At 39.0% G+C, this 13,479-nt stretch overlaps 1 protein-coding gene across 1 annotated transcript in view; it reads left to right on the top strand.

The window, feature by feature from the left end:
* Positions 1 to 13,479, top strand: part of LOC132407117 (diacylglycerol O-acyltransferase 1-like) — a 112,633-nt gene that overhangs the window by 74,183 nt on the left and 24,971 nt on the right. The window contains exons 12-13 of the mRNA XM_059993411.1: positions 305 to 417; positions 4,184 to 4,249. Of these exons, the coding sequence (XP_059849394.1) occupies positions 305 to 417; positions 4,184 to 4,249 (179 nt within the window). The remainder of the gene's footprint in view (positions 1 to 304; positions 418 to 4,183; positions 4,250 to 13,479) is intronic.

The following is a 13,479-nucleotide window of genomic DNA, read 5'->3' on the forward strand; positions in this document are numbered from 1 at the left end:
CTGTTCAGCAATCCAAGATGGCAACAAAAACTTTGGCGGATCTTAAGCTGATGCCAGCAAGAATGCCTGCTGCATACACAATGAATAGTGAATGCTACATTCCAAATGGCATAGCAAGGGACCAGTGAGCACATAGTCAGAAGAATGCTCATTTGGAAGTGATAAAGATGTTCAGCATATCTTGTGATCTGGAAAAGAAAGTACTGCCAATTACAACTCTGCCTGTTGGACAAAATTGTCTCTACAGAGTGAAAATTATACAATTAACAGTTTAGGAATATTGAGTATCTGGTTCCTCTTACAGATCCCAAATCATTTCATGTGGATCATATTTTTCTACGGGTTCTTTCATTCAACTTTGAACTTTATTGCTGAGCTGATGAGGTTTGGAGATCGGGCATTTTATCGAGACTGGTGGTAAGTGTCATGTTACACAATATATTCTGCATGAAGAGGATTTACCAAATATTTTTTGAATTGAAAAAAAATGACAATAGCTAACCTTCAATGCTTTTAAATATGATGTTTTCTTGTAGACAATTTTTGTAATTATATATGTTCTAGTGACCATTTTTGGGCCTTTTTTGATTGCATTCTTAGAAACAACCCTCCAAATACAATGTCAGATTTACCTAAAGTGAAGATCTTGTTCCATCCATGCTTAAGTATTGCTAACTAGTGCCTCTGATGGTTTAATTATTTAAGGCAGAAAGTTTCACCACATTTAGAAAGTAATGAAAGATTTGATCACCAATCTTGGGTATGATTTTCTTCAGCTTGCAGTGTTGGTAAAGAAGCACTACTAGCTTCACAACTGTAAGCCCGGGAAATAAAAAAGCTGGAGATTCCATTATTGGCCACTAATCTTGAATCACCTTTTTAAAAAAAAATACCTGTGATGATCACAGGGTCATGGTAGACTGTGATAAACCTGCCACTGAAACTCCACTAGGATCTTGACAGGATGGATGACTACCATGGAGAGGACGCAAGAAGAATATCTTGTTGCTGACTGGTGGACTGGGGGTTTGGGGTTTGATGTTCTTCTTCTTGTTTCCCCATGTGGTTGGGGAAGTTTTGTTTCTTTTTCTTTTAATGGGGGGGTGGTGATGTCTTTCTTTCAACTACTCTGGTCTTCTGGTCTATCTAGAGAAGACAACTCTCAAGATTTGTATTCTGCCTACATACTTTGATAAAATGAACCTTTGAACAGGACACAATGGAACTGCACTGACACTAAAGGTCATTTTATCAGCCCTGATTGTTGCAGGCTATCAATGAAACCCTTGCTGATCATAGTTTTCATGCTTCAGCAGAAGTCAGCTGTCATAAATGACAAGTACTACTTAAGACTAGCATGAATTTCTTAAAGGGGGAGGTGCACTGCAGTTGCAAGAGCTATTAGGAAAATTAATCCATGCTTTATAGAATAGCTGCAGATATATGGCAGCATGCATCATGTATGTTTTTGACAGTTTGCAAGGAGGTCTCTGTTCAAGACACAGTAAGTAAGACACTCTGTAAGCAAGTAGGGGCAAAAGAGTCTTCAGACTGTGCCTAGGAAGCTGTGAGTATATGGAGCCATAGATGTAAATGCCAGAGATGCTACTCCAAAAATGAGAAACAGTCCAAGAAAAGTGTAAAATATGAATTGTCAGGATAAGATCGGTCATGATATAACAAATCCCTACTGACTGCGCTACATTACTTATCCAGTGCTCATTTCATCACACTCAATTACCCTCTCTGAAATCTATCAATTAGTATTCAACTCTTTTATTCATATGCCTTATCTCACCATCATGAAGTTAACAATGTTGAAAGTCTCATAGCACTTGATAGCACTTGCATGCAAATTTGCAAATTTAACCATGACATCTTGCAAAACATTCTACTGGAAATTCATGAGCCCAGTTCTCACTTGATCTACAGGGTGGCCAGATATAAATAGGATACAAGTACCTCTGCATTTTCAACGTATTATAGGACATTCACTGATGCACTTCTCTTTCCAGTGAAGAGAAAAAAATATTGATGATGAGTACTTGCAACTGAACACTGCTATGGTCGTAGAGACTGTGACTGGTCTTCTGAATCCTTGATGGTATAAGTACACATTAATTTCTTCCTTCCTCTCATATCTATGCAGTTTTCATTTCCTTTTCATTTTTCCTACACAAGCACTGGAGATGAGTTATTAACTTCAAACTTACTGCATAATCACTCAAAGAGTTGAACTGCATGCACATGTAACGAGAGCTGTATAACTCATCTCCTCTACCTTAGGCCACAATCACTCACAGCCCCCGCTGTGGACACTTTCTGGAGGTCCAAGATCTGTATGCTCCACGACCGTTGAACTAAGTGTGTAAATGTAGGAGGGGACAATGTTGAAAAATAAATGTGATAGGTTTTCTAAAATTGACCCCTCCTACTTTAGGCCAAAAACTTATCAATCACCCCTCGTAGGTTGTTGATTAGCCAGAGCATCAAAGGGTATAGGGTGAAAGCAGGGGATTGGGGATGACTGGAGAATTGGATCAGCCCATGATCAGTGGTGGGGCAGACTTGATGGGCTGAATGGCCTACTTCTGCTCCTATATCTTAAGGTCTAAGACAATTGCATTATGGAGGACTGGGTATATTAGATGGCTGGGCACAGTGATAGTAGATGGTTGCCTCTGACTGGAGACCTGTGACTAGTGGTGTGCCACAGTGTTGAATGCTGGGTCCATTGTCGTTTGTCATCAAAGTTAACGATCTGGTTGATAATGTGGTAAACTGGATCAGCAAATTTGTGGATGACATTTAGATTGGAGACATAGTGGACAATGAGAAGGGCTATCAAAGCTTGTGGCAGGATCTGGATCAGCTGGAAAAATGGGCTGAAAATGGCAGATGGAATTTAATGCAAATTGGGAGGACAAACCAGGGTGGGACTTACATAGTGCACTGAGGAGTGCGATAGATCAGAAGGATCTGGGAATACAGATTCTTTGACAGCGGTGTTAAAAATAGACAGGTTGTAGAGAGAGATTTTGCAACATTGTCCTTCATAAATCAAAGAACTGAGTACAGGAGTTGGAATGTTATCTTAAAGTTGTATAATATTTTGGTGAGGCCTAATTTGGAATATTGTGTGCATTTCTGGTCGCCTTCCTACAGGAAAAATATCAATAGGAAGAGTGCAGAGAAAATTTACAAGGATGGTGCTGAGACTTGTGGACCTGAATTATAGAGAAAGGTTAAATAGATGAGGACTTTATTCCCTGGAACATCGGAGAATGAAAGGGATATTTGGAAAAAAATATACAAAATTTATGTGGGGTACAGATGGAGTAAATGAAAGCAGGCTTTTGCCACTGAGGTTGGGCGAGACTAGAACTAGAAGTTAGATGTTACGGGTGAAAGGTGAAATAATTAAGGGAAACCTGAGGGAAACCTTCTTCATTCCGAGTGTGGTGCGAGTGTGGAATGAGCTGCCAGTGGAAGTGCTGGATATGGGTTTGATTTCAACATTTAACAGAAATTTAGGTAAGTACATAGATGGAAGAGGTATGGGGGGGGGCAATGATCCAGGTGTGGGTTGTTGAGACTAGGCAGAATAACAGTTTCATATGGACTAGATGGGTTGATGAGCCTGTTTCTGTGCTTTATTACTCTAATGGAATTCAGTTTTTCCTTACTGAAGACTTCTCCTTTGTCAGCTCAAAAGTACTGGACCAATTTTCCAGAAGCTAACAATGTGAAAAGTAGAAGAGAGAAAAATTCATAACTAGTATACAAGTGTGTTTTCTAGTTTCTGATTTTTTTCATTGTGTTCTGTGTTTTGCTCTTTTATGTGGCTCTGTATCATGCCCATATGCCTTCAACTTAACTATCTTTTGTAATAGCTAGATGTCCAATGATATCCATCACCCAACCTAATGAAAACATGCCTCAAGAAATCAGTGTTGATCATTGAAAAATTACAACCTAATGATAAACCTAAAAATATGTTGCAGTGTAATGGTATTAAACAGGTTTGCTTAAATATTTTATTCTTAAGTCATTATCTTACAGTCAGTTAAGTAAACTATTTTCTGAAATGTACTGTTAACCCATGATCTAACCTCTCTTCCTTTGTCAGTATTCTCAACTCAAGGAGAATCTAAAGGTTTCAAATCTTTTATATTTTATGCAGGAACTCAGAGACTCTCACTTACTTCTGGTCAAATTCAAATACAATTTTTCACAAGTGGTGCATGAGGTAAGATTTAGAACTGAAGTTTGCCCACTACAGTTACAACTGATCTAAAAGTTACTGTCAGCATCACATCTGGTGTTTGAAATTTTGAAAGCCTGCTCAGTACTTATTTTTAAACAGCTATTGTAAAAGTAGGAATGAGCTTTTTTGTGTTATCTCATCATTAGGGTTGTTCCAGCTTTTTTAAAGCATGCATTGAATTGCTTTAAAACTTCAGTCACAGTGTATTATAAAATGTATAATACAAAGCACAATTGCACGATCCCTTGAGCTGAAGATGGGTTTAACAACATATTTTGGGTAATCTGTTAAAAAAGTAACTTTGGTCAATTCCTTAGTAGAACTTCCTATTAGTACCTATCAGTTTAATATTATATCTAATTCATAGCATTTCTAAGAAAAATACACTATCCCAACTGCTTTTATGTTTCAAACGAGATTATGTGCTCACTACTTTGAGCAGAGCTTAGAAAATTCAATTATGTGTCATGAGATAATGTATTGGTACATCCGAGCACTGGGCCAAACTGTAAATGAGTATTAAGATGAATAATGTATTGTGTAAATAGGCATAATAAGAAGGAAATCACATACATCTTTATTGCTTCTACCCAAGTAATAATCATTATGTGTTAATATTACTATAAAAATGTGTGTAGCCGCAAAGTTGATCCAAAATCAAAACAAAACAATTGCTGCTGCATGTGGCCCCACAGAATTGTTACAGATGTGCGACATGCACACAGCTCCAATGATTACTTCAATGAGTTGAACTCCTTATTTCGATTCTTTATTAGCCATAAGCAAACATACAATTAAGCATTATTGAGCATTATCTTGGTGGTGAGCAAAGATATGACCTCTGTTGTACTAAGCTCAAACTCCCACGAGATAAGCATAAATATGTAATTTATTTCCTTCGCTTTTACCATGGCACCATTAATGTGACTAGTTACCATAATGCACAATATAAATGCACTGCTTACATTCCAGTCCCCTAATTATTGCACTGAAATAATTACAACTACATTTTACCAAGACACTGGAGACATGAAGTCTCAATACAGTCGGCCCTCCTTATCCGCAGGGGTTTGGTGCCAGGACCCTCCGCGGATACCAAAATTCGCGGATGCTCAAGTCCCTTATTTAACATGTACCAGTGTGGTGGTCTTTAGGACACAGCGGAACCCCGGACTTTATTTAATATGTCTCCGTGCGGTGGACATTAGGACCTAGCAGCGCCAATCCGCAGTGTTTCTGTTCACAAAAATAATCTTGATCGCAATTGAAAATAAGGTGGAAGTAATAAAGCAATTGGAAAGTGGTGAAATGCCATCGGCATTGGAGAAGTGTTAGGCTACAGTCAGTCAACAATCGGAACAATTTTAATGGAGAATGTGAAAGGCCCTGCCCCGATGAAAGCTACAATTATTACTAAGCAACACAGTGGTTTAATTATTGAAATATATATGTTTCTTAAGTGTTTTATATGCATCAAAAGGTAAAATATGTACTATATACTAAGAAAAACGTTTGACTAACTGACACTAAATAATACCGGATGTATCTGTTCTGACTTCAAATCCAACTTAAAGACGGACTCAGGAATGGAACTCATTCATAACCCGGGGACTGCCTGTACTTTTAAGTCATTTCTAGATTAGTTATTATACCTAATACAATGTAAATGCTATGTAAATAGTTGTTATAATGTATTGTTTAGGGAATAATGACAAAAAAATAGTCTGTACCTGCTCAAGCAACGAGTGCTGGAGAGAGAACTTCCAGGTTTTCCCAATTCGCGGTTGGTTGAATCTGCAGATAAAGAGAACCGACCATATTTGCACAAGTGTCCTCTTTTAGTTAGCAGTCTATACTGGATTATGACATTCTCTTGCCAAACCAGGTTGTCATTGTTGACTGCATTCAGGAAAATATATCTTGAAACACTGCTGCCAAAGCTCATCCGTGCAAAACTGAAGTCCCATTAACTGTTAGCTGTGGCTGAGCGTAGTCCCTTCCAATGTTACAGTTTCCTTTCAATAGTCAATTAACAGTCCAACATAGTTTTGTACTGATTGCATAGAGTCCATCATTACCACTACGAATCACTTGCAACGGCTCAATTTCCCACAAATAAACATACTTCAGGTGAGACCATTACTGAAAATCTCTCTGATGAGGAATGTTTCCTTTGTGGACATGCATACTTTCCTGTTTATAGATGTTAGGCAGTTCACAATAATTTTCACTAAGCCAGCCACTTCCAATTCTGAAATGATGTCGCTAGTCACAACATTCTCTTGACCCACAGTATGTAAGAGAATGTGTGTTCCTTTTCCTGTCAGCTTGAGCTTCTTCATGAGGCTGTCTGTGTAGAACACTTCTATACTTCCTTGATCTAAGAAAGCATAAGTAACCATTGTCTTGTTAATGTTCTTAGACTTGAGCTGAACTGGAATTATAGGAAGTTTACCATTGTGATCATCAGCTCCGGGTTCAGTTTCACTTTCCACAGTAGCCTCAGTAGAGGCAAAGCTACTTCATTTAGCTTGAGAATGAATTTATGATTCAGGTTTGTTCATACCTTTACATACTGCCAGTGATGTAGCCTTGTATGCTTTCCCAAATACTGGGAGTGCAGAATTCTTCATTTGCCTTTTAGTAAAATTAATAGCGTCAGTGGAAGTAACCTTATGGTTATGTGTTTTTGTAGTTCATACATCGCCGATCCCCATTCTGTCCAAAGTTTATCAGGCATTTATTTATGACAATTTTCATATTAGCAGGCATGGTCCGTACCTATTCCATGGCATTGCAACAACTTCTAAGAAAAACAGTGTCATTTTGAATAACTATCATGTCTTCTGATTGAATATGTGGCCAAAAAGAGCCTTTCTTATGTAGGCTGCAGCAATTTTGTGCTCATCACCAAAATGTTCCTGTAGTAAAATTTGGGTCTTTCGATATCCTTGTTCTGGTCCAGCTTGCTGGCAGCTTTTAACAAGCTCTCTAGGGTAACCTTTATTATCCGAAACATGAGTGTCATCATACCTTGTGCTATTGGATATGGCATAGGTTCAGAGTGCCTCTTTGGTGCAGGCTGAGAATGAACCTTGAGGTTCAAACTCATGGCTCATACATATTTGATTCTGAAATGTATCCACTTTGACATTGAGAAAGCTGAATTTTTTCTGTTCCTTATCAACATAGGAACTCCCACCAGAGATCTGCTCTGCTGTAGCATGTTTAACACTCACAGCATTTAAGCACTTAGCACTTTAACACTGGCTGTTTTGGCTCCAATTTCTTCTTGAAACTTAAGCTCTTCCATCTTCCACTGGAGCTGTCCCTGGTCTCTTCATACCCTTCCCACCTTTTCCTCCTAGGCATGCTTATCCCTCGATGTCTGTTGTTCTTTATGTAACTCGGCTAAATCGGCCTGTGTTCTAATGGTTTCAGACACAGGATGTTGATCTGCTAGCAACTGAACATGCTCCACACATGTTAGATATGCCATCTTCAGCACATATGTCATCCTGTAATTTAGCAGTCATTGACTTATTGACTTATTCATTGACTTCATAAATATTCATAAATATTTGCATTTCCTGCAGGAAATGTCACTGCTTTTAGCTGAAATCATTTCATCTTCCAAGTGTACAAATGAGACAAAACAATGGCAGGTTCAATTCAGCTTTTCAACAATAGAAGCAATTTAATTACAGTCCACAGTCCCCTACCCGAAATTCTGAAATCCAAAAAGCTCTGAAAACTGAAGATTTTTCGTGGCGTCTGTAGCATGTCGTAACAAGGCTGACATCACTCAGGTGTGACATGGCAGCACTAACAGAGGCTGCCAGACGTCAGTTGTGGCTCAGCGTTCGTACTGGTTACATGTGCATTTGCTGTTCACTGATATTTTGTGTTCACTGTTGACTTTGTGCTTAATTTCACTGTATTTACGTTCTACATTTATTCCAATAAGTCATTTACTATGTGTTTAATTTGGTTCATTTGAAACTATATATTTTTATGTTTTATTGAATGTTTTTGTTGGAAATAAAATGTACTAGTGTATTTATGGTCTATAATTATCTGACTATTTCATTTATCAGTATATTACTCTATAAATAAACTATAATGGTATTTGTAAAAGAGCGCGGATTGGGAAAACCTGGAAGTTCTCTCTCCAGCACTCGTTGTTTGAGCATGTAGACTTTTTTCTTGTCATTATTCCCTAAACAATACAGTATGACAACTATTTACATAGCATTTACATTGTATTAGGTATTATAAGTAATCTAGAGATGATTTAAAGTATACGGGAGGATGTGCGTAGGTCTGGAGTTCCCCTGGGTCCTAAAGTCCACCTGCACTGAGACAGGTTAATTATCAATATAATTATCAATTTTCTGAAATCTGAAAAATTCTGAAATCCAAAATGCAACTGACCCAAGGATTGTGGATCTGTATTTCAATTCTTCAACATTCAACAGAACCAAGGGTCGAACACTTCAGGAAACCACCACTACCGTTTTTCAGTCCAACCCAGTTGAACTGCAACGTTTGACCACTTCAAAACTATGTTTCAAACCATCCACACAGTGTGAACAACAAAAGAGGTCATACTTGCCACAAACTGCTATTCATTTGGTCTAACTGTCGAAACCTTTGCTGACAAAATGTAACAGCAAAATTGATCCAAAATCAGAACAAAACAATTGTCACCAGTCTGTGACCCCACAGAGATGTTACACTTGGGTGACATGTGCACAGCTTCAATAATTGCTCCAGAGTCGAATTCCCTATTTTGATCCTTATTAGCCATTAGTAAACATTTATTTAAGCATTATTGAGCGTTATCTCAATGGTCAGCAAAGGTGTGGCCTCTGTGGTCCCAAGCTACAAACTGTCACAAAGCAAGCATGAATATGTAATTTATTTCCTTTGCTTTTACTATACTCCCATGAATGTAACTAGTTACCATAATACCCATAATAAAGGCATAGCACAGAATACATGGCTCCTACAGTAAGTATTATTGAGAGATTTAAGGGAGATAGAACATAGGGGGAAAATGGAACTCCATTCAAAGGAGGAAATAGTATGTGGCAAGTCAAAAACTTGGTCAAAGAGTCTTAAAGGACGGCATGGGGGTCTATTGCAAATCTATGCAGTGAGTTAAACACCTTCTCAAAAAACACAAGAGGCAGAAGCTTCCTTCAGAGTTTTTAATGAGATCTTACGTATGAAACTTCAGAAAGTTAAGTAAAATACATATTCAATAAAGAATTGTTGCATGCCTGGATATCCTAATACTGTCAATTATTGATGGGAGATTTAAGCACAGGGCCAGATTGAAAAGGTCAGGGTTGGGGCCCGAGACAAGGTGTGGGCTGGTTCAGATCGCTGCTTAAAGCGCCAAAACCTGATGTTCAGGTGGAGTTAAGGTGTCGGGGCTTGAGGTGAGGGACTAGGTCAGTTCAGATCACTGCTCCATGATATTTACTTGACTTTGTGCTAAATTATAAGTCTCTCTTTGTGGACTTCATTTCAGAAATGCTATTTGCTTGCGGTTACTGTTGGCATGTTTTTTTTTCATTGCACATTGGGTGTTTGACGGTTGTTTTTATGGGTTATTTTATTCTTTTACTTTTTATATTTTTTCAAAGGGCATGATGTGGTTATTATTCTCTGCAAATTGGGTGCTAAGACAGTCTTCTTTACATATCTACCTGTTGGGAGACAAATCTCAAGGTTGTATAATGTATACATACTCAGATGATAAATGTACTTTGATTATTCTCGCAATCGGTGTCAACTAAGGTAATACATACACACAATATTCTATAACTACAGTATACTGTGTCCATAAGGGTAACTCATAGCGCAACAATAAACATAATACTTCATAGCGATAAATGATGAACATAATACTTTGTTCAAACTATACCTACTAAATATTTACCGATATTAACGAAGCATAAGACTCACAGATCCATACAATGCCAGGTTTAACTATTGAAACAGAAGTCAAGTGATCAATTCATTACATCTTTGGCAAAAGAAAGACTGGTTTTGAAAAATGTCTTACTGCACAGTGTTTAATCATTCCCATTTTAAAATGTCAGCCTTGATGACATACTTACTCTGATAATGTCTAATGAGCAGAGAAGTGACATGGTGCCTATCCAGGATGATTGTTGGGAGAGTTTCCTCTGAAGTGAGTTTTGCCTTGCCCAAGATGAATCCAACCACTATATCCAGCAGTGCCTGTGACCTTCAAGTATGCAACAGCAACAATAAATTTTGGTTGATGAATCACAAAAGATGCAGAGCTCCTCCTTTTGAGCTACAGATAGCAAAATTGTTGTGTAGGTTCTTGAAATCTTCAACCTTTTTATGATCCTGAAGGGAGGAACACTACTACTTCCACTGCTCATGGTTCTCATTAGCGAGTGGGATGTCACATCCACAAGTGTCTGAGATCAACTCTCTTAGCAAGAAGCCTCTCTGGATACTGACTGGAGTAGCAAGGGGGTTGAATCAGCTGTTTAAGTTGATAGCATGCCATAATGTGTAAAGGGTCTTTTGGTATCAGGGACTTGAAAAGTAAGGGTGCTGGGAATGACATTCCATCAAAGGCCCTGACTGCACTGCATAGGAGGGAGGTCCTGTCACGATCAAGGTTCTGTAGACTTTTGGGCCAGATCTTCAGATGGATATCAGTGAATGACCTCAGCACTGATGTATGGGATAATATGCAGTCTGAGATTTGACTGTGCCAGTGTGTCTTACAGTGCTCTCAGCACACTTCTTCACACTAGAAAATTATTTAAGACCATCATCAACATAGAAATGTTACCCCATGCTTCAGGCCTGAATTCCTTCTCTTCCTTGATAGCTGTCCCTTTGAAGGCCATTGATTACTACAGCTGGCGTAGGGCATTTACTAAATACAAGAACTTCCATGTGGTACTCCAGAATTTTGTTGTTAATTTGGTGGTCACTAAACCACAAGAATTTGAGATAGTCTTGATGATCCTCTTTCACTAGCAAGTTGATTCAAAGGAAGACCTCATCTTTGATGGAAGGTACCAGCTTATAACCATCTTCCAAGAAACTGCAGACCAGTTTGCCTAAATCTGAGCAGAGTTAAGAATGTCAGGGCACTGAGTTTGCTTGCCTATAGTCTTCTGTTCTGTACAGATTCTACTCTCACAGGGTTTGAAATGATGGGCCCCCATTTTCCAGGATATTTGTCTTAAATGTGCTGACAGTGGGCTGATGAGCACCTTTGAGGCAGACTTCACCCACTATGACCCAACCCAGGTCCAGTCATTGGCCATAAGGTGTATTGGTGCCGACCATTGCACTGTCCACGTACCTTATGTGCACAGACGGTGTCTCTGCCAAGAAACGGGAGAATCTCAGCAAAAGAGTCAAGTGCAGGGGATCAGCTATGGCCTTGAGATGCGAATGACCACATGCAGCCTTAGGGATTGGGATTTCATCCCTGCTGTTGGGAATATGGTAACACTTAATGAGGGTTGACAAGAGTAAGCAGACCTCCGCTCCAATTAACTACAAGACAATTCCACTAGCTCTTCTTTCAGTAACTTCTGATGTTCCAGAACTTTCTTTTAAGAGTATATGGAAAAACAGAACTTTGAATGCTGAATGTGTCAAAGAATGTTGATTTTGTCAATGACACATTGCTCTGATCATCTAATATCACATATGCCTCAGGAGGTCCTTTTGGATAGATGTTGATTAGACATACATATTCTTGAGCAGGATTTGTCTTGGAAGCCTTTCTCCCATACCTCTGTGGACGAGGAAGTAGCTACATCTGTTAGATGCTCAGGTGGCTCTCCGCCATGCTCTGCTACAGATGTGCTGGAACCAGTAGTCACCCAAGGTGCTGGCCCTGAATGAAATACTGATATATGCTGGTCATTGTTGCACTCAGTGCAGTATGGTAGCTTCACAGCCTTGCTTGGTGTGCTGTTGAAGCAAAACATTTGAAACACATTGAGTGCTCCTTTAAAAAGCACCTCCAGTTTGCAAGTGGGTATTCTCTGAATCCTCTGCAATTCCCTTAGGGGTGATGTTTCTTATGGAAATGGCATTGTATATCAGGATTCATGATAGAGTTTTCTACTTTGATTTTGTTGATCACGATAGGGGTTTTGGTTTTGCATGCTTTTGCTTTGAATGACGTTACCGGAAGTTGGGTAACTTGGGTCATTTCTAGGGTTATTTCACATTTCTGTGTGGTGGCAGCCAAATTCCACAATGAATGAAAATGGTGGATAGATAGTGGGCATGATCCTTTGTTTTATACTTAAACCCTTCAGTTGGATATTGTTGAGTAGCCTCTCTACTATAGGGTTTATTCCTCTTGCTGTATCCAAGAAACTCCATCTTTGAAGGTAATCCTCATTTGCCTTGTAGATCTGGTAGCTTCCATGGTTCTAGAGTGAGCAATTTCAAGTTCCTGGGTGTTAATGTCTCTGAGGATCTATCCTGGGCCTAACCTGTCGATCCAGCTACAAAGAAGGCACAAAGGTAGCTATATTTCTTTAGGAGTTTGAGGAAATTTGGTACATCACCATAGATGCTCGCAAATTTCTACAGATGTACCATGGAAAGTATTCTAACTGGCTACGTCACTGTCTGGTATGGGTTGGGCGGGTGACTACTGCACAGGATCAAAACAAACTGCAGAGAGTTGTAAGTGTAGTCAGCTCCATCATAGGCACTAGCCTCCGTAGTATCCAGGACATCTTCATGGAGCAATGCCTCAAAAAGGTGGCATCCATCACCTAAGGACATGTCCTGTTCTTATTGCTACCATCAGGAAGGAAGTACAGGGGCCTGAAGGTGTGCACTCAACAATTCGGGATCAGCTTCTTTCCCTCTGCCATCTGATTTCTGAATGGACATTGGACCCATGATACTACCTTGCTACTTTTTATTTTGCACTATTTTTAAATTTAACTATGTATATGATTTTATATATTATACTGTAATTCATGTTTCTTTTCTCTATTATTGTTTATGTTTTGCATTGTACTGCTTCTGCAAAGACAACAAATTTCACGATGTGCTGGTGATATTAAACCTGATTTTGATTCTTTGTGTGAGAGCTTTGGAAGGTTATGGAGTCTACTGAAGAGAGACGCTATGATTGCCTCTGCAGAACCATAACACTTGTCCAGTTTCTG

The sequence above is a fragment of the Hypanus sabinus genome, chromosome 17 (assembly GCF_030144855.1).
Source record: "Hypanus sabinus isolate sHypSab1 chromosome 17, sHypSab1.hap1, whole genome shotgun sequence".
Taxonomy (NCBI): Eukaryota; Metazoa; Chordata; class Chondrichthyes; order Myliobatiformes; family Dasyatidae; genus Hypanus; species Hypanus sabinus.